This window comes from Coturnix japonica, unplaced genomic scaffold (genome assembly GCF_054131305.1).
Source record: "Coturnix japonica strain WE unplaced genomic scaffold, WE-NBRP24 Scf046, whole genome shotgun sequence".
NCBI lineage: Eukaryota > Metazoa > Chordata > Aves > Galliformes > Phasianidae > Coturnix > Coturnix japonica.
In genome coordinates this window covers 1272804-1288526 of record NW_028188949.1, presented here as the reverse complement: position 1 = coordinate 1288526, position 15723 = coordinate 1272804, and the positions used below count along the sequence as shown (strand labels likewise).

General features: G+C 38.7%; 1 protein-coding gene across 2 annotated transcripts in view; it reads right to left on the bottom strand.

The window, feature by feature from the left end:
• Positions 1 to 15723, bottom strand: part of LOC146752343 (cytosolic carboxypeptidase 4-like) — a 203820-nt gene that overhangs the window by 45593 nt on the left and 142504 nt on the right. Inside the window, exons 4-5 of one of the 2 annotated variants that reach the window (XM_085531960.1) lie at positions 13767 to 13898; positions 10448 to 10624 (exon numbers count right to left, since the gene is read on the bottom strand). The exons of the other annotated variant lie outside the window; for it this stretch is intronic. Of the exons in view, the coding sequence (XP_085388086.1) occupies positions 10448 to 10624; positions 13767 to 13898 (309 nt within the window). The remainder of the gene's footprint in view (positions 1 to 10447; positions 10625 to 13766; positions 13899 to 15723) is intronic. 2 annotated transcript variants of the gene reach the window in all.

Below are 15723 nucleotides of genomic sequence, written 5' to 3'. Positions count from 1 at the left end.
AAAACCCTACTTAGTAAAAGAAGTCATCTCTACCAGGAATAAGCTACTGCAAAATGGACAGTGTTTCAGGGCTTTTTATTCCCATTGTATGTAGCTGTACTCCTCTCACAGACTCATTTGCAATATCGTTTTCAAACTCATTGAAAATCGCCTTTCTCATTTTGTTTCTGAGTGAATCTCTGATTCAGTATTCTTGTGTAAGTTCACCTGCTACTTCCAGCACCACCAAAGGAAACTTTTCGCAATAGCCAAGAAGAGGTGGCACGCAGTAAGAGATTTGGTTAGGAATACTTTGGGAAAAACTTATTTAATCCAAGGCAGAACTTAATTGTGAAGTACACCAGGCTTCAGGCGGCTCTTCTCAGAAAGAACTCCTTGGGTTTTAGGTTACATTTCTGATCAGACGTCATAAGAAGAATAGCTTTTTCTTTTCCAGTCATTGCATTGAATTCTTTTTTACTGTCTTTAGTAGCAATTGCCATGAATTTTCAGTTACTTTCTTAGCTTCCCACATCTAATTTCTACATTACTTTGGCTGATACCCTTTTTCCCCTTTTTCTTTTGTTCACAGAGAATTAACCTATGCATTTTTCACCTCAGAATATCTTGATCATGATTAGGTAAATGGCCTCTACCACTGTTTACTCGTATCTGTCAGAATCTCTAGTAAACAATTAGTACTGGCAAAAAGGAAACAGACTAAAAGAAGTGAAATCCACCTCTTGACAATCCATCTATTACATAGATTCTTCATCAGTGTTATGATTCACTGTCCTCTATGCTCTAATTATCACCTTCTCTTTACTATTATACCAAGATGGGTTTTAACTAAATGTGTTCTCAATTCTTGATTAAGCTTTTTTTGGGATATGTAACAGAATCTATTTTAAAAACATTGGTTTTAAAATTTATAATACCTCCGTAATCTTTTTTTTCTTCCTCTTGTGGTCTGCTTTATTTATAATACATCCTCAGTCCTGGACTATTATCCCATATTAAGGGAAAAACATACATGAACACATGTTAATAGAAATGATGCGCTCTGCCCTTATTAAACGTAATTGGGTCATGATCACTGGTGTCTAGGTAACCACCAACTCTCACACCGAAGATTATTTCACCCTTTCCTATCATAGTGTGGTCCAGAATAGAGCTATATTGGATACAACATCTTTTGTACTAGAAAATAATCATCTGTAATGTTCGGAATCTGTAATAGAATTTACTGCTGCCTACACAAAATCTCAGGTACATAACACCTAGACAGAAGTCTCTATGACCACTCTCCTCTATGACCACTGGAAAGCAGTTTGGTTTATCCATCATTTACACAACCATTACCTTTCCATCTTTTCTTCCTTCTCTCAATTTCAGCTCTAAAAAGTTGTTAGATAATAACAATAATACATCTTTCCTTTTCACCAAGAACCGTACGTATCCCATGACACACAACTGCACTCATTTCCACATGCATCATCTAAGCTCCTCTTGGTATCATATTTGTTTGCTTTAAGAAGAAAGTGTGACGCCAAATCACACTTACACTTGTTTATTCCTTTGTCCATTTTTCTAAGTGGAACTCGCTTATGATAATTACTTGGTTGAAAATATTTTAACGATTCCTTGTCTCACTTCAGCAGCTATTCATCAAAGATTAATATTCTATACTCCAGAAGCTGCCTGTCTTGAGTGTCTGAGAGTAAAAGAAATACTGCAAAACATCAGCACTTGGATGTCTCCAAATTCTCCTTCTCTCACAACTATGAGTAGCCAACAACTTCTTTGATCTCTACTGTCTTCAGCTCGTTCACCTCTCATCTGTCCCCACTTATAGTATGTATGTGAATCACTTTTTAATTGTCCCTAATGTCTGCATTTCCATAGGCTGTGTGCTGTAATTTCTCTTTTCTGACCATGCATCTTCACTTGCATATAGCCACCATCTGGCATCACATGCATCAAAAATTTCTTCCTTGGACAAAAATTAGAATATAGCAGGTTTCTCTTTGTCATCCATATGTGGTATACAACAGAGCCTCTTACCTAAAGATAAGCCATGAAGCTCCAGAAATATCATGTCTAAACATATTGCCTTCTCTGCCTCATAGATTACCCAGCACAAGCAACCTCTTTCATCTGTAAGTTTATCACATTCAGAAACACATATTTCTCCTCCGTTATTCAGAATTAAAGTGTTTGCAATTCAGTTTGGTTTAATTTACTTTGGAAATGAGTTAAGCCAAATTTAATTAAGGCCACCTTAATTCTGCTTCAGAGTGTTGACATGTGGCTTAATGTGGTTTAGCACAGGACTTTCCACTTGCTCCTTTAGCTAATTCAGAGGTACTTACCTGCACATTCTCATACAAACTATTATAGAATTCAGCCTGTTTTAATTAATTATCAAAACAGAAAGGTAACTTGGTTGCATTGTAAGTATTTTTAAGAGAAGAACCTGCAAGTTACTAAATCTCTCTTTAAACCAACAGAGAAAAAACTAGAGTACATCTGAAAATAGCAGGCAGACGAATTCAAATTCGTACAAGGAAATAATATTTAGCACTTTCTGATCCCTGGAACAAAATATCAGGGGACCAGATGGATTTCCAATCATGTGATGCTCTCAAATCCAGTCTGAATTCTTTCTTCTATGAAAAATCTTACACAAACACGAGGGTTTGGTACAAAGCTGCCTATGTAGTATAGGAGGTCAAAACCAGAAGAGCTGATGGTTCTTTCTGGGACCATAAGCTGAAATAAGTGTTGTGGAAGAAGGGAAAGAGGAAAGACAATGCTATCAGTACAGGAGCTTAGCACATATGAAAAAAAAATATAAATCTCAATTGGGAACATAAAAAAGGAAAGACCAAAGAGACAAGAACTGGATGAGAAAAAAAAAGAAGAAGAAAGGATGCACCTACAGATTTCAAAGTTGGCAAGAATGAATAGAGTTAGTTTGATTTCTTTTTGGCAAGACCAAGGGACCTACGATTGGATCATCCATGAATAAAGACAACAGTGGATGTGGCAGAGAACAGCAGATTAAAGAACCTGGGAGCTACAGCAGCTGTGAGAAGTACAGTGCAGAAATCAGTGGAGGGACAGAATGGAGGAGGAAGTGAGATTAAATTTCAATATATAGTTTACATTCAATATTGGACAGCATATCCAATACCACTAATATCACTAGTATGAACTAGTGGAGTTCACTGCTGCAGGAAATCCCGTGTGGGAAAATATTACGAAAGGGGACAGAAAAGTGCCATAATTATCAACAGAGAAAGTTGCTCATTATCATTACCACACCCTCGAAATAATCAGGCCTCATGCTGCAGCATATGAAGCAGAAAGGAGGCAGGTCAGGTGGGCCGGTAGGATTATTTCTTCTTTTCCATGTCTTAGTGTAATTGAATCAGTTGCACTACAGCCTGGTTTTGTTCTCTTAGGAGCCACGAGGAACCAAACACTGTATGAGACAGGATACCTGATCATATGGACCAATGGTCTGATCCAGCATGGCAAATGTTATGATGCTAAGAGGGGTAAAAATCAATCTTCGCAGAAAATCCTGTGTATAAAAGACTTTGAAATTTAGATGCTTCTAAAATCCATGCAGAGTAAAAGACAAACGTGGCTCCTCTAGCCTGTGCTTTTGCAACCTCCCATTCTTATTTGCCATGCCTGAGGAGTTCATGATTAGACTATGAGCTTCATCAAAGGGCAATTTTCAGCTGCCAAATAGATTTGTACAATAAATCCACATGGGACCAGATTAACAAGCAAGAGAGACATCAGAAATCAAAAACCTAGCCGCTGTAATTCCACTGAAAACTTGAAAGGATGATGTGCAATGATATTTAGACTTTTAAAGAGACACTGCCAGAATACTACAGCTAGTTTTCATTAGGAATTTTGCTTTTCTGTCTCACATCCTTCCCAAGAGTTCTTTTCATTAGCAGACTTAAATCCCACTTATATTCAAGGCTGCACCGTTCAGAACTGTTCAGTGGGCTTCAGAAAGAGTAACATTTCATCCAAAGTGCAGCATCTTTTCCATGCAACCATAAATTAATTAATTGCAAATGAATTTTTTGATTCTAACATCTAAGTTGTCTGGGTTTGCAATGTCAGCACCTGGGAATCTTCGATCTAATCCCATCCACAACTCCCAGAAAATGGGTATGACTGAATACTTGCATTTCTGATTCCATGTAGTCTGGCTTTTTATTTCCTAGGGAAATAAAAAAAAAAGCTTCTAGGGAAGCAGCTCGATAACTCTTTCCAATCTGTACCTACTACCACCTTTCTTCCCAAGAGTATGGGAAGACTGGGCTGCAACCAAGCATCTAGAAAGGTTTAGAAGTAGTTGAGGGAGAAAACAAACAAACAAAACAGGTATCAGCTGTTTATGGTATATTGGAAGGGGAAAAAAGAGAAATATCAGCATTCAGAAATGTACAGAATCAAGGTAACATCTGTTTTCCTTTCCTGGGTCCCACAGAATCTGCTGTGTTCCTTGGTTTAACAAATAAACCAGCTGCTAACTAGGAGTTGCTCACATCATTTGCAAGTAAAAGGAAAGAAACGCAGGGATTTGTTGGAACAAGCCCTTTAAGACTAAGCCCCAAACAGAAGTGGTAAACATCAGAGCTACAGCAACTGATCGATTATATACAGTAGTGGAAAAGAGTTGAGAGAAAGAGGGGAGCACATGATGGCTCTGCTTTGCTGTTCCAAATACATCCATGTCTAGTGTACCTCCACAGAACTAGATGCTTCCAACTCTGCAAAGTCAGATCTACAATGACCTCATCCCATCATTACTTTCTGTTGTGCTGAAGAAAAAAAAAAAAACAAAACCTAAAAAACACCACTAACAACAAAACACAAAGCAATTACAAACCACAACAAGGGAGGGAACCTGTTCTCCAGTTACACTGACAGACAGCCCTCGATAATCTATCAACAACAGAGACAAAGGAACTGATTTAAGATGCTATTACTTCCAAAGGGCTCAGATTGTGCTACTCTGTTTATTTAGGAGTTGGAGAAGTCGAGATCCTATTTGATCAGCTTTGAAATTGGTTCCAAAAGGCTGAGAAGTCAGCTGATTTTTCATTTCTCTGTAGTTCAAGGCCATATACATTTCTCCTTTTGTTTATATCAACAAAATCCGAGTTAGGATATAACACTCATTTTTTCTGCCAAGTCCGTGGAGAGTTCTCATCCAAGACTTTGCTCATCTGACTCAATCCAGCCTAAGAGGACCAGAAAATACAGGTTTGTGGCTGCAAGCCACAAGCCCTGGTGCTGTGCTTGCAGACTAATCATTATGTTGCTCTGGCCATCCAAGGAAGATGAATGCTCACCGTCTCCTGGTTGGTTTGCTCTTTCCCATGTGCCTTTGCTCATTTCCTAAATGCCATTAACCTTTATATCGTTGCATTAAGTGAAATCGTCAAGACTAAAAGGTACCATTAGAATATCTTGAAAACTGAATCACAATTTACTGAAAAGGATTGGTGGGCACAAAAGGAGCATGAAAATACGGAAAACAGGATGCAAACGTTTGCAATGGGCAACAACTAAAGAAAACACAATGAGCAGAAAACCTTAATTTAATCCTTCACTCCTTAGATTACTACAAGATAACTATTTGTTTTTCTCTTATACTTCTCTTACAATTACAGCTGCTTCCAATTTGAATCACTTTGGACCAGAACTGGAAGCAGAACTATTTAGAAAAAAAAAAACAAAAAAACATTCTTCTATATTTCTTAGCATCTGCTTTTGAATGACGTGCCCAGGCCTCAGAGGGTTCACTAGATGCACGTTTTAGAGATGATTTTTTGGATAGAAACTTCTGGATGCTTGTGAAACTTACTCATACTTAGGAAAAGTGTAAAACGTGGGAGACAATGGAAACCAGAAATAGGAAAAGCCTCAGATTTCAAAGATGATGTAAACAATTTACTGGAATGCTCATCAGAAAGCCCAGAATAAACTCCATCTCTTTTCATTTCCCTTCTGCAAGTACTTATCAAATACGCTCTGTGGCGAGAACATTGCTGCAACCATTTCTGTTGGTGCCTGAATACTGGCATGAGTCCAAATTAAAATTATTTGCAAGTTTGTGCACTAGGCATCCAATTACAAGAATGATATACAAGAATATCATTGCTTCTGTATGCCAGTAAGACAACGTTATGCGACTGCAAACTCCCTCAAAACAACCCAATTTCTGACTATCGACTGTAATAAACTGCTTATGAATAAGGCATACATAAAAATTCCACAGAAATATAATATGTGATACGCAATAATAAGGAAGATAAAGAAAATCTTTCATTGCCTATAGATAACTATAAAGAAACAGAACTGCAATTTCAGGGACAAATGATGTATTAGTAACAATTTGGTTATTTTGGACAGAAATGGGTCAAACCAGAGCAGTCCACCTCTGAAAGAGTAGCAAGAGGAAAGGCTTTCATCTTGGCATACTGCTTTATTTCTGCCACACTTTCACGGCAATTCACTGGTTCATTACTTGTATAAAATAATTCAGTAAATGCTAGCCAGGTTACAGGGGATGGATAATGGCAGCTCTTCCCATTTATTAGACTCTCATCTCTGCAGTTACTGTATAAGGGGCCAGGATGCAGAGCTTTTCATCCAGTTCTGCTACCCGTTTATCAGCAGCTCCGTCCTTTTATCCCTCAGCATTTAAGTACTTCCATCTCCGAAATACAAACTATTGGCTCTTATCTAACAAGAAAGTTATCTTGGTTTTATGCCAGTATAGCATAGGAAAAACAAAAAGATGCAATTTATTAACCTTCTAAACAGAACGAGACAGACTTCAGCAAGATGGCACATGATTTGTGGAACACACGTTACATGACTAATGTCACATCCTCGCTCACACGAAGATGGCTCACAGAACCTTCAGGGACATTCACTCTCACAATTTATCTGGGGTGAGTTTTGTAGAGATGGGGGCTTCTAATTGTTAGACAGGCCATGACTTTTGACAGTTACTCTGGCCAGGCTCCACCTGCCAATTGCTGCCGTTACATCAGGCACAATTTTACCTCTAATTTCTCCTACTGTAAATGACTGGAGAGAATGCAAGCAAAATCAAATCAAACCAACCAACCAACCAACAAAACAACATCAGTTTTTCCTCACCTCTAGCTTGCTTTACCAGTTCAGTGAATTGAGTAGTTGGACTCAAAAGAAGAAAAACTTTTCCAACATGAAGATGGGTTCTATGGAAGAGCGTTCCTGAAATTCCCCAAATCCTCCTTTCAAAGGTGTTTTGAACAACTATCAACAATTTCTTATGAACGTATGGCCACTCTGCTCGGTGCTGCTCTCCCTGATTCCATCATCTCTGCAAATGGATGGCTTTTCCCTCTCATCAAGTCGGATAATAAAAGTTGGGGCATTCAATTCCCCTCATTCAGAAGCATTAGACTGGACAGAATTAATTTTTTCTCTTGACTCTCCCAAAGACTTTCTTCAAAAAGGGATCCACGTCACCAGTAAAATCTCCTTCAAAGGGTACTGTCAAAATATCTGGAATAATTTAAAAACTCATTTGTTACTCCTTGTTGCGTGTATCCCTTTGAAGCAAGAAGCTGAAGTCTATTTACATCAGTACTTCATCTCCTCTACCAGGCACAACATGTCAAGGAAAATGCCTTTCCAACACCACATGTACTGAGAGAGCACGGAGCTGAGTTTTGAGATTTGCCATGTTTCTACTATATCTGTTTTGGAACGCAAATGTATACATGGCTCAAAATACATCAAACTCGTAGGATGGTGAATACAGTTAGTAATCTGAACATCCCAGTGCAGTACGTTACTACAGGCATCTTAACTAGTCAGCCAAGAATCAAGAAGAATAAAGTGTAGTACAATAGGATATGGTAAAACAAAGAGCTATGCCAGTTTAAAAATGAATCACACTGAAGAAACTTAGGAGAATATCCATATGCGTCAGTGCAGATTTGATTCTTTTGGGCCAATATTTGCTCCCGACTGTACTGAATAGAGCTTTCTATGGCACAGCCTTATATTCAGTATTCTGCAAACCAAATAAGACAAGATGGCTCAACAAAATCCTGCAAAAGGAGGACAGTAATACAAACCTGGAGGGCAATAGGTCCAGTGAGGGAGTTAATACAGACTGCATTCACACTGGGAGAGAAATGATAGGCAGTTTCTGATTACTTTTTGATTGTGAGATTGTAAACTGGTAGAAGTAGGAAGGAGAATTCCTTGTTGAAATGGACTGCTTTGTTTTAGGCAGCTTTCAAATGGAGACACTGCTGTTCTAAGACTCAATTGGACAATCCAGACAAAATCAAAGAGAGTCTGGATTTTTTTTCCCCTTCTTTTCTTCTTCTTTATGTTGAATAAAACCTTAGATAAGATCAATAGTTTCTTTAGTTTTATGTTTCTCTTCCTTAAGGGTAGATGGCTTATTGCATTTCCATTGATCACACAGACAGGGAGATTCAACAGAGACAAGTCATCTTTTCTTTTGCTCTCATTTCTGCCCTCCCCCCATACCCATTTGAAATCAAATGACTTTTAATCGAGGCTGGGGTCACAACTGTTTCTCATTTACATATCACTAGTAACAAATTCATGCCTTATTTTTCACTCACTAAACTGCTTTAGAAATGAAAGTCACATTTCTATACATGATATGCCACACACCGTGCAATCGAAAAACTTTAGGAACTTCTTTTCTGGGCCTCTCTATCAGACAGGTTACCTCAGCCCTCCTACAACATTGCTCTGTGGTGAGAGGGGGCTTACCTGACAGCCCTGTGTATTTAATATTTAAGCTTCTTACAGTCTCTACAAAGCCTTCCTCTGTTTTTTCCTAAATCCTTTGCAAACTCCCTATCAGATATGTGCAACTTCAAGCACAAGAAGTTTGTATCTCAGTTTACAGTCAGCAAAGCAGCTACATTCACCATTATTTTCACCATTTTCAAGAAGGAAGAAAGTCAAAGATCAGGATCCAGAACTGCTACCAACACCATTAGAAGCCTGACCACCAGCTTACTGAGTGGTGGTGCACTTGGGAGAACGTTGCATAAAACATTTTAGATCTGCTGGCACAACTTATGCAAACTTGGGTTGAAAATACTGAAGGAAGTAGAGAACAAATCATTAGACACTGATATAACCTGATGTCCAACTGCTTTTAGATGTTACTCAGATTATCTAGGAAATGAGTTAAATTCTCCATGGAGATCACTAGGAGTTTTGCCACTGACATTAGTCAAGGTAGAATTTCTCCCCACTGTCTGAAGGAAATTTAAAACCCCACCACAACCTGTGGTACCTATTGCACCCCATCAGCACTTCTCAGAGTAGAGAGCACTAGGTGTAATGCTCAGGGCAGTTATATTCTCTTTCTTTAAACCATCTTCAGATATTTCTTCTGCCTTTTCTATCTAAGAAATGATGTGAGTATAGTAGAGCACTGTTAAAACAGTAGCTGAGTACTTGCTGGCCACATTCTATGGAATGTAAAAGGATTAACATAGAACTTGCAAAGAATAATTTGAACGTCTTATTAATTGTTATTTGTAACAATGGCTTTTTCCTTAAGGGTCTTTTCGGATCCTTAACCACATATTAATGCTGTATAGATAAGGATTGCTCCCTAGTGGGAGAAATAAGGTGGAGCACAGAATCCCTTCCATGGAAAGCAACAGGTTTGGGAAAGGAACAAAAAGAATTCACCAACTGAGCAAGTGGAGAATTATGTACAGCTAAATACAATTACCAGAGCTCAAACCATGTACTTAAAAAGTGCCAAGAGGCTCCTGTCTCTGATGCACTCAGCACAAGTACAGCCCTTCCCACAGTATCTGGAACATCATTTGGTAAGAAATTTAGCTCCATTTAGTTCACAGTTAAAGCTGTGGCTTCAGCTCATAGATGAGCTACCTTTGGCTGTCAGTAACAAACTCCAAGTGCAGAATTCTCAGTGCAGGCTCTTAAGTTTAGCCAAGCAAATGCCCAGATAGACTGCAACAGGAAGTGTACGACTCCTAATATTCATGTTAATTACCTCAGATCTACTGTGAATACCATTATAAAGACACAGTCTGTATCATCTCAAAAACACTCCTTCATTCAGCTCAATATTTTTGGCATTAGACTGGAATTTCTTTTTATTTCACTGTCAAAAGAAACCTCGTAGCAAGGAACCTACTTCCCTGGCATGGAAGATTAAAAGTGAAGGATCGTGGAAGGATTTAACTGAGAAGAAACTCAGTAGAATGGCTACACTTATATTATAGAAGGAAGCTGGCAATACCAAACAGCATAAAAACAGCACTCTCTATTCTCCCAAGCTCATTAGACACACATTAGAAGGAGTGTGCCATGTAGTTCTTTGGAAGAGGTACTTAACTTTGTAGAGACCATGGCTGCAGCCGCAGTACGTGCTCTCCATGGTGTAGCTCCTCAGCACACCCATTTCTTGCCATACCACCACCCGGGCTGTTGACTCGCGGGACTTTTCTACAAGGAAGCTGCAGCTGTTCATGACAAATGCAGGGGCCACTTTGTCCAGGATTTTAGGAAGAGTCTATAAGAAAGTATCAGCAATGAGAAAATGAATCAAACAGATGTACATGCATTTATATCACAAATACATCTACAAGAGGCCTATGCTGTTTAAAGCGCGTATCACCAAAGCTACCTGTAGAAACTGTCACTGTGATAGTTCCAGTTAGTGCCAAACTGGTCTCATCTTCATCCCAAGTGAAATCTTCATATTCTAATGTTTTGTTGTGTTTGTTTGTTTTTTTGTCCCCAGTCACAGACAAAAATGCTGTAAGTACATTTGGTACATCCCATCCAAAATGATGTCTTTGCACATCCTATAGTTTTGGACTGCTGAAGTCACTTATGAAGCTTTATTTTTTAAGCTGCTTCAACATTAACTACATTTTCCTGTTCTGCCTAGAGGGCTGCAGTCATAGCTCAGCACACAATGTTTCCATTCTTTCCTTTCCAGCTCCTCCTCACAATTTGACAAGGGATTCAGCTATAGGAGGAATTTTGTTTGAACACAGCACACAGCAAAGAAGGGGAATGCATAATCCCACTGAAGGTCACAGATAATTATAGGAAAATAGAGCTTAGCATTTAACTATCTTGCATTGTGAAATAAACCAAACTATTCTCATCTGGGATCAAATGGTACATTGAATGCACTCTGTATAGAAAGCGGCAATAAAGAGTAAATATGAAAATTCAGTAAAATTACCTCTTAGCTCTGAGTGATTTTCTTATTCTAGAAATCATTTTTCTCAACAGCAGCCTATAAACACTGCTAATACACAGCGCTATCAAATATTTCTATCAGTGTGGATGCAACACTTCTTCATGCTAACTGTAAAAGTATATACTAGATACCTTAACACTAGGTGTACTCGGTGTAGAAATTGGGCATTTACATACAAAAGCACATATGTGCATATAAACCTTTGTGCTTGCATCCCAGTACATGCCCAAAGACCATCCAGTGAAGAGCTTGTAAAATAAGAACGTTCATTATTTCTTTGATGACAGCTTTCTTAAACTTCTGAATGGAATGGAATCATACAGAAGGAGTTTCTGCTCATTGCTAATGGCATTGACCCTCAAATTTCATTCAGTTTGGGCAGTGAAAGCCAACCAGCTAATTTCACTTTCCAATAACAATCAGTGAAACTGATTGATTCTAAGCAATTCTAGTTCCACTCTGTTGAGCTTTACATCACAGTTCTGTACAGGACTGCTTGGTTTCATCAAAATTGAGAAAATAACATTTAATAGCTGGTCTTCTCTTAAAGGATGACTGACGCAGAAGATAAAATCTTTGGCCTAAACTGTTCTGCAATATCCACTGCAAACATCATAATCATACATACCTCTGTAATAAGAAAGTAAATGTTATTTTCAGCATATCCAATCTATAGCTATGAATGGACCCTACCAGTTCTGTAAGGTACAGACATAAAGATCTATAAGGTCCATTCATCAGCAGAAAAAAACCTTGTGAACAGATAACTGGAACAAAGTGAGAGATTACATTTCAAACCTGAGACCAGCATGAGCCTAACTCTTAAGTCAAGATCTACAGTGTGCTATTAAGAACTACAGCATTCCTTTTCCTGGGAGAATACCGAACAGAGGAATCTTTAAAATTGATTACTTGCTCTGAACTAAACATCCACTGCTTCTGAATTGCCCTCAAAGTACAATTTGCTGCAAAATATTATGATTCCGAGCAACACATCCAGGTTTTCCTGGAGCTGGGTTAAAAATAAAGCACAGTCACCCAAACAATTATAATCCTGAACACAATCATGAGATCCAGCTAAACTGCGTGTGAAGGTTCAGATAGTTTTCATTCTGTCCTTATCTGAAACAGCACACAGATTTTTGTAAATATATGCTATGAAGTACCATAATCAGATCTCTAATCCAGTTTAGTTTTTAAAACAATTGAAATTATATGCATAATCAGTCTTCTATATTTGATTAAATAAAAACGCTGGCAGGTAACAGTAATGTCTCTGTAGTCAGGACTCATTTAGAAGCATTATCAAATCTGAATTTAATATTCCTTTCATTTTACCAGCTTTCACTGGATTTCACACTAATAGTTCTTTCCCCTCTGCTTTTCTCATTAATTACCTTTCAATTGTATTTCTGGGAGGGTGAAAACGCATCTTTTCAAAGGATTCTTTTATGACAACACATTACTTTAACCATGCTCCCTGTCTCTCATACAGCTGGATTTAGCATGCACAAAAACGGGGGTGCTGCCCATGTCCATAAACCTCCGTTCCCATTTGGTCAGAATGGAATTAGGATTCTTTACTGAGGTCCCTTCAGAGATTACTGTCAAAGGGGCCTGGAATGGTGATTAAAAGGAGAAATCCTGAAGTTGGGTTTTCCAATGTCAATGCTACGCATGTCATCTGAGGCCAAGTATTAGGAAGTAACAATGCCTCTTTCTCCCACGAATCAAGGGCTACAGCAAAGGCTGTTCAAAAATCACAATTTTCTTGAGGTATTTTGCTCATGTTTTTGGGAAGTAAATACATGGAGAGCAGGATCGTCCCCAATTACTCGTGGGAGGAAGGAGAGAAACTTCCCATATTTTGCAATCACAAAGCCTTTCATCTAGGCCACTGCAGATTCTTGGACACCCTTGGAGGCTTGCTCTTGGTTTCTTCATTGCAGATTCAAGACAGGCACCAGATGCTGAAAGCAGCATTTGAATTCTGTTTGTGTAACAGTGAACTATCCTCAGCCTTTTCAAGCCCACTGATTTCAAATACAACAAGCGATGTTCTGACTGTAAGCACCCTTCCTGCTTTTCCTTGTGAAACAAGTGTTTCCACGGGGACTTCTCGTGAGTTGAGGGTGAGAGAAGCACATGTATACTTGGAACTTATAAAACACAAAAATACAACATTTCTATTAGTCAGCGGCAGTGACAACAAAACAGCATCTTAATGAAATGAATTAGAGATCCACCTATTGACAATATTCTCGCAGATATCTGGTGCATGAAGATAGTAGGAATCATTTAAACTTTTCTGGATCTCTACTCCTCTGCTGCAAGACAAGTTTGCACCTACCAACAGAACTTGTGATCTGACCTCATCTTAAAGAGGGATGTAGGTGCACATATATGCCAACAACTGTAGAAAGGAACAAAGCAGACCTACCCTGTAGCCAACATCTTCTGTGATAACTGCTGTGTCGACCACGCAACCTGCTTGCCACAAGGTCTCTTTGATACTGCAACCATAGAGGAACACATTCTTTTTCTGGGAGTGTCCATGGTAGTCACAGAACACCTAGGGAGGAAAGAAAGGCAAAATCTGTAATACTGAAGTAAGCTTTGTGGTTCTTCACAACAGACACTATAAATACTAGAGGATTGTATGTGAGGAATTACGCCTTTGTCAGTGCTCTTCAGACAAACTCAGAGCAGAGCTCTGGGCCAAGCCTATAATCAGTGTCAAACTTTGTTAGTCAGCCGTACCTCGTTTTACCTATTGGAACTGACATGATCTCATGAATCCAGTGTCAACACCGGTGCATTTCTGTCCACAGCAGAAATAAACATGACATCTGTGCAAGATTCCATGCCAACCGAGGAACCTGAGAGTTCATGGTAACTTATGATACAACGGAGCAATTTGTTGGGCTCCTCTGACTTCTCAACTCTAGCATTAGCCTCAGGAGATTTTAAAACTGCACCTTTTGCCAGCAATTAATCACCTTGGCTTCTTTAAACACAAAAACTGTGCTACACAATGTTTAGGAAAATGTAATTGTGCAGTTGTGTAAAAATGTATTGTATGTGGTCAGATACTTACATGAATTCCTGGACATAAAGCACGGGACATTATCTTTGTCAGACAAATAATCTGATTCCACACAACGTAATGTATCTATTTAATCCATCTCTCATGTCAGCTATCATATAAACTAGGTACAAGGTACATTCCAGGTTTTAATGGAAGTTTTGATTGCCTTCATAGGCACATATCAACTTTGATAAAAATGAAAATCACGATTTAATGACCCAAGAGGAAAATATTGACCCAAGTGTTAAATAATAATCAATCTCATTGCCCTCCGGAATATGAAGTCAATATAGACACTGCTGTTACATATATTCTCCATGTCTTTATCAGAAACATTCAGAAATCCAGCAGTGAAAAGACAAGGATTTCTAAAGAGAAGAAATTGGTTTGTTTTAAGGCAATATTCATTGCCGATTAGAAAGGAACATCGTGATATCATTTAAATAGTTTTCTGAGGCATCTATCAGAGACAAAGGGACAGGTGTCATAAGGTAGGGAAGCACTGTGGATCAATTAAAAAGATGAGGAAGAAAGATACATATTCTTATATAAACATAGACAGGAGGAGAGAAACAGATGGAATAGATCAACTTCTTCCACCAACTGTTAAGGCAAGTTTTACCCTAGTATGCTTGTTTAGTAGTTATACAGTAACTCAGTTTAGCTGCAGCCAGTCAGGAAGTTTAATTACCTAAGGAACTGAGCATTTAAATTCCTCCAGCTGCTCTGACAAGCTGCACGTTGATTGGAGATGCTAAGACACTCACACGCAGATTCATCCCACAAGTCCTAGTTAACAGGACTGCTATAGCCACAGAACATCCTGAGTTGGACAGGACCTGTAAAAGGATCACCCAGTCCAACACATGGGGCTTATGCAGTCCTACACTTCAAGCAACTGCCTGAAAAACAGGGAATTATCCCATAAAGCCCCCTTCTAAACAGCTGCATTTATTGGTTCTTTTAATGACAGGCATTTTTCCAGTTAGCGTTCCATCTATGCTTCCAGCAATACAGTCATAGATTAGTTTAACCACAGGTACCAACTAGAATTTACTCCTATGAATATCAAAGAAGGTTTTATAGCTGTGGTTCTATTTTGAGGCAGAGATCCCAGCTCAACCAGGTATCAATTACCTGCCAATTTACAGAATTACTAACATGCAAGATGCATATATTATTACCTAAAAGATTACTTATCAGAAACCACACAGGGATGATCAGCTGCTCAGATAGCTGTGCTGCCTGATAAGCAGGAGGTCCATAATTCTGCATCTCAAGAGTGAATCCTTAAGTGACAAGTCTGGAA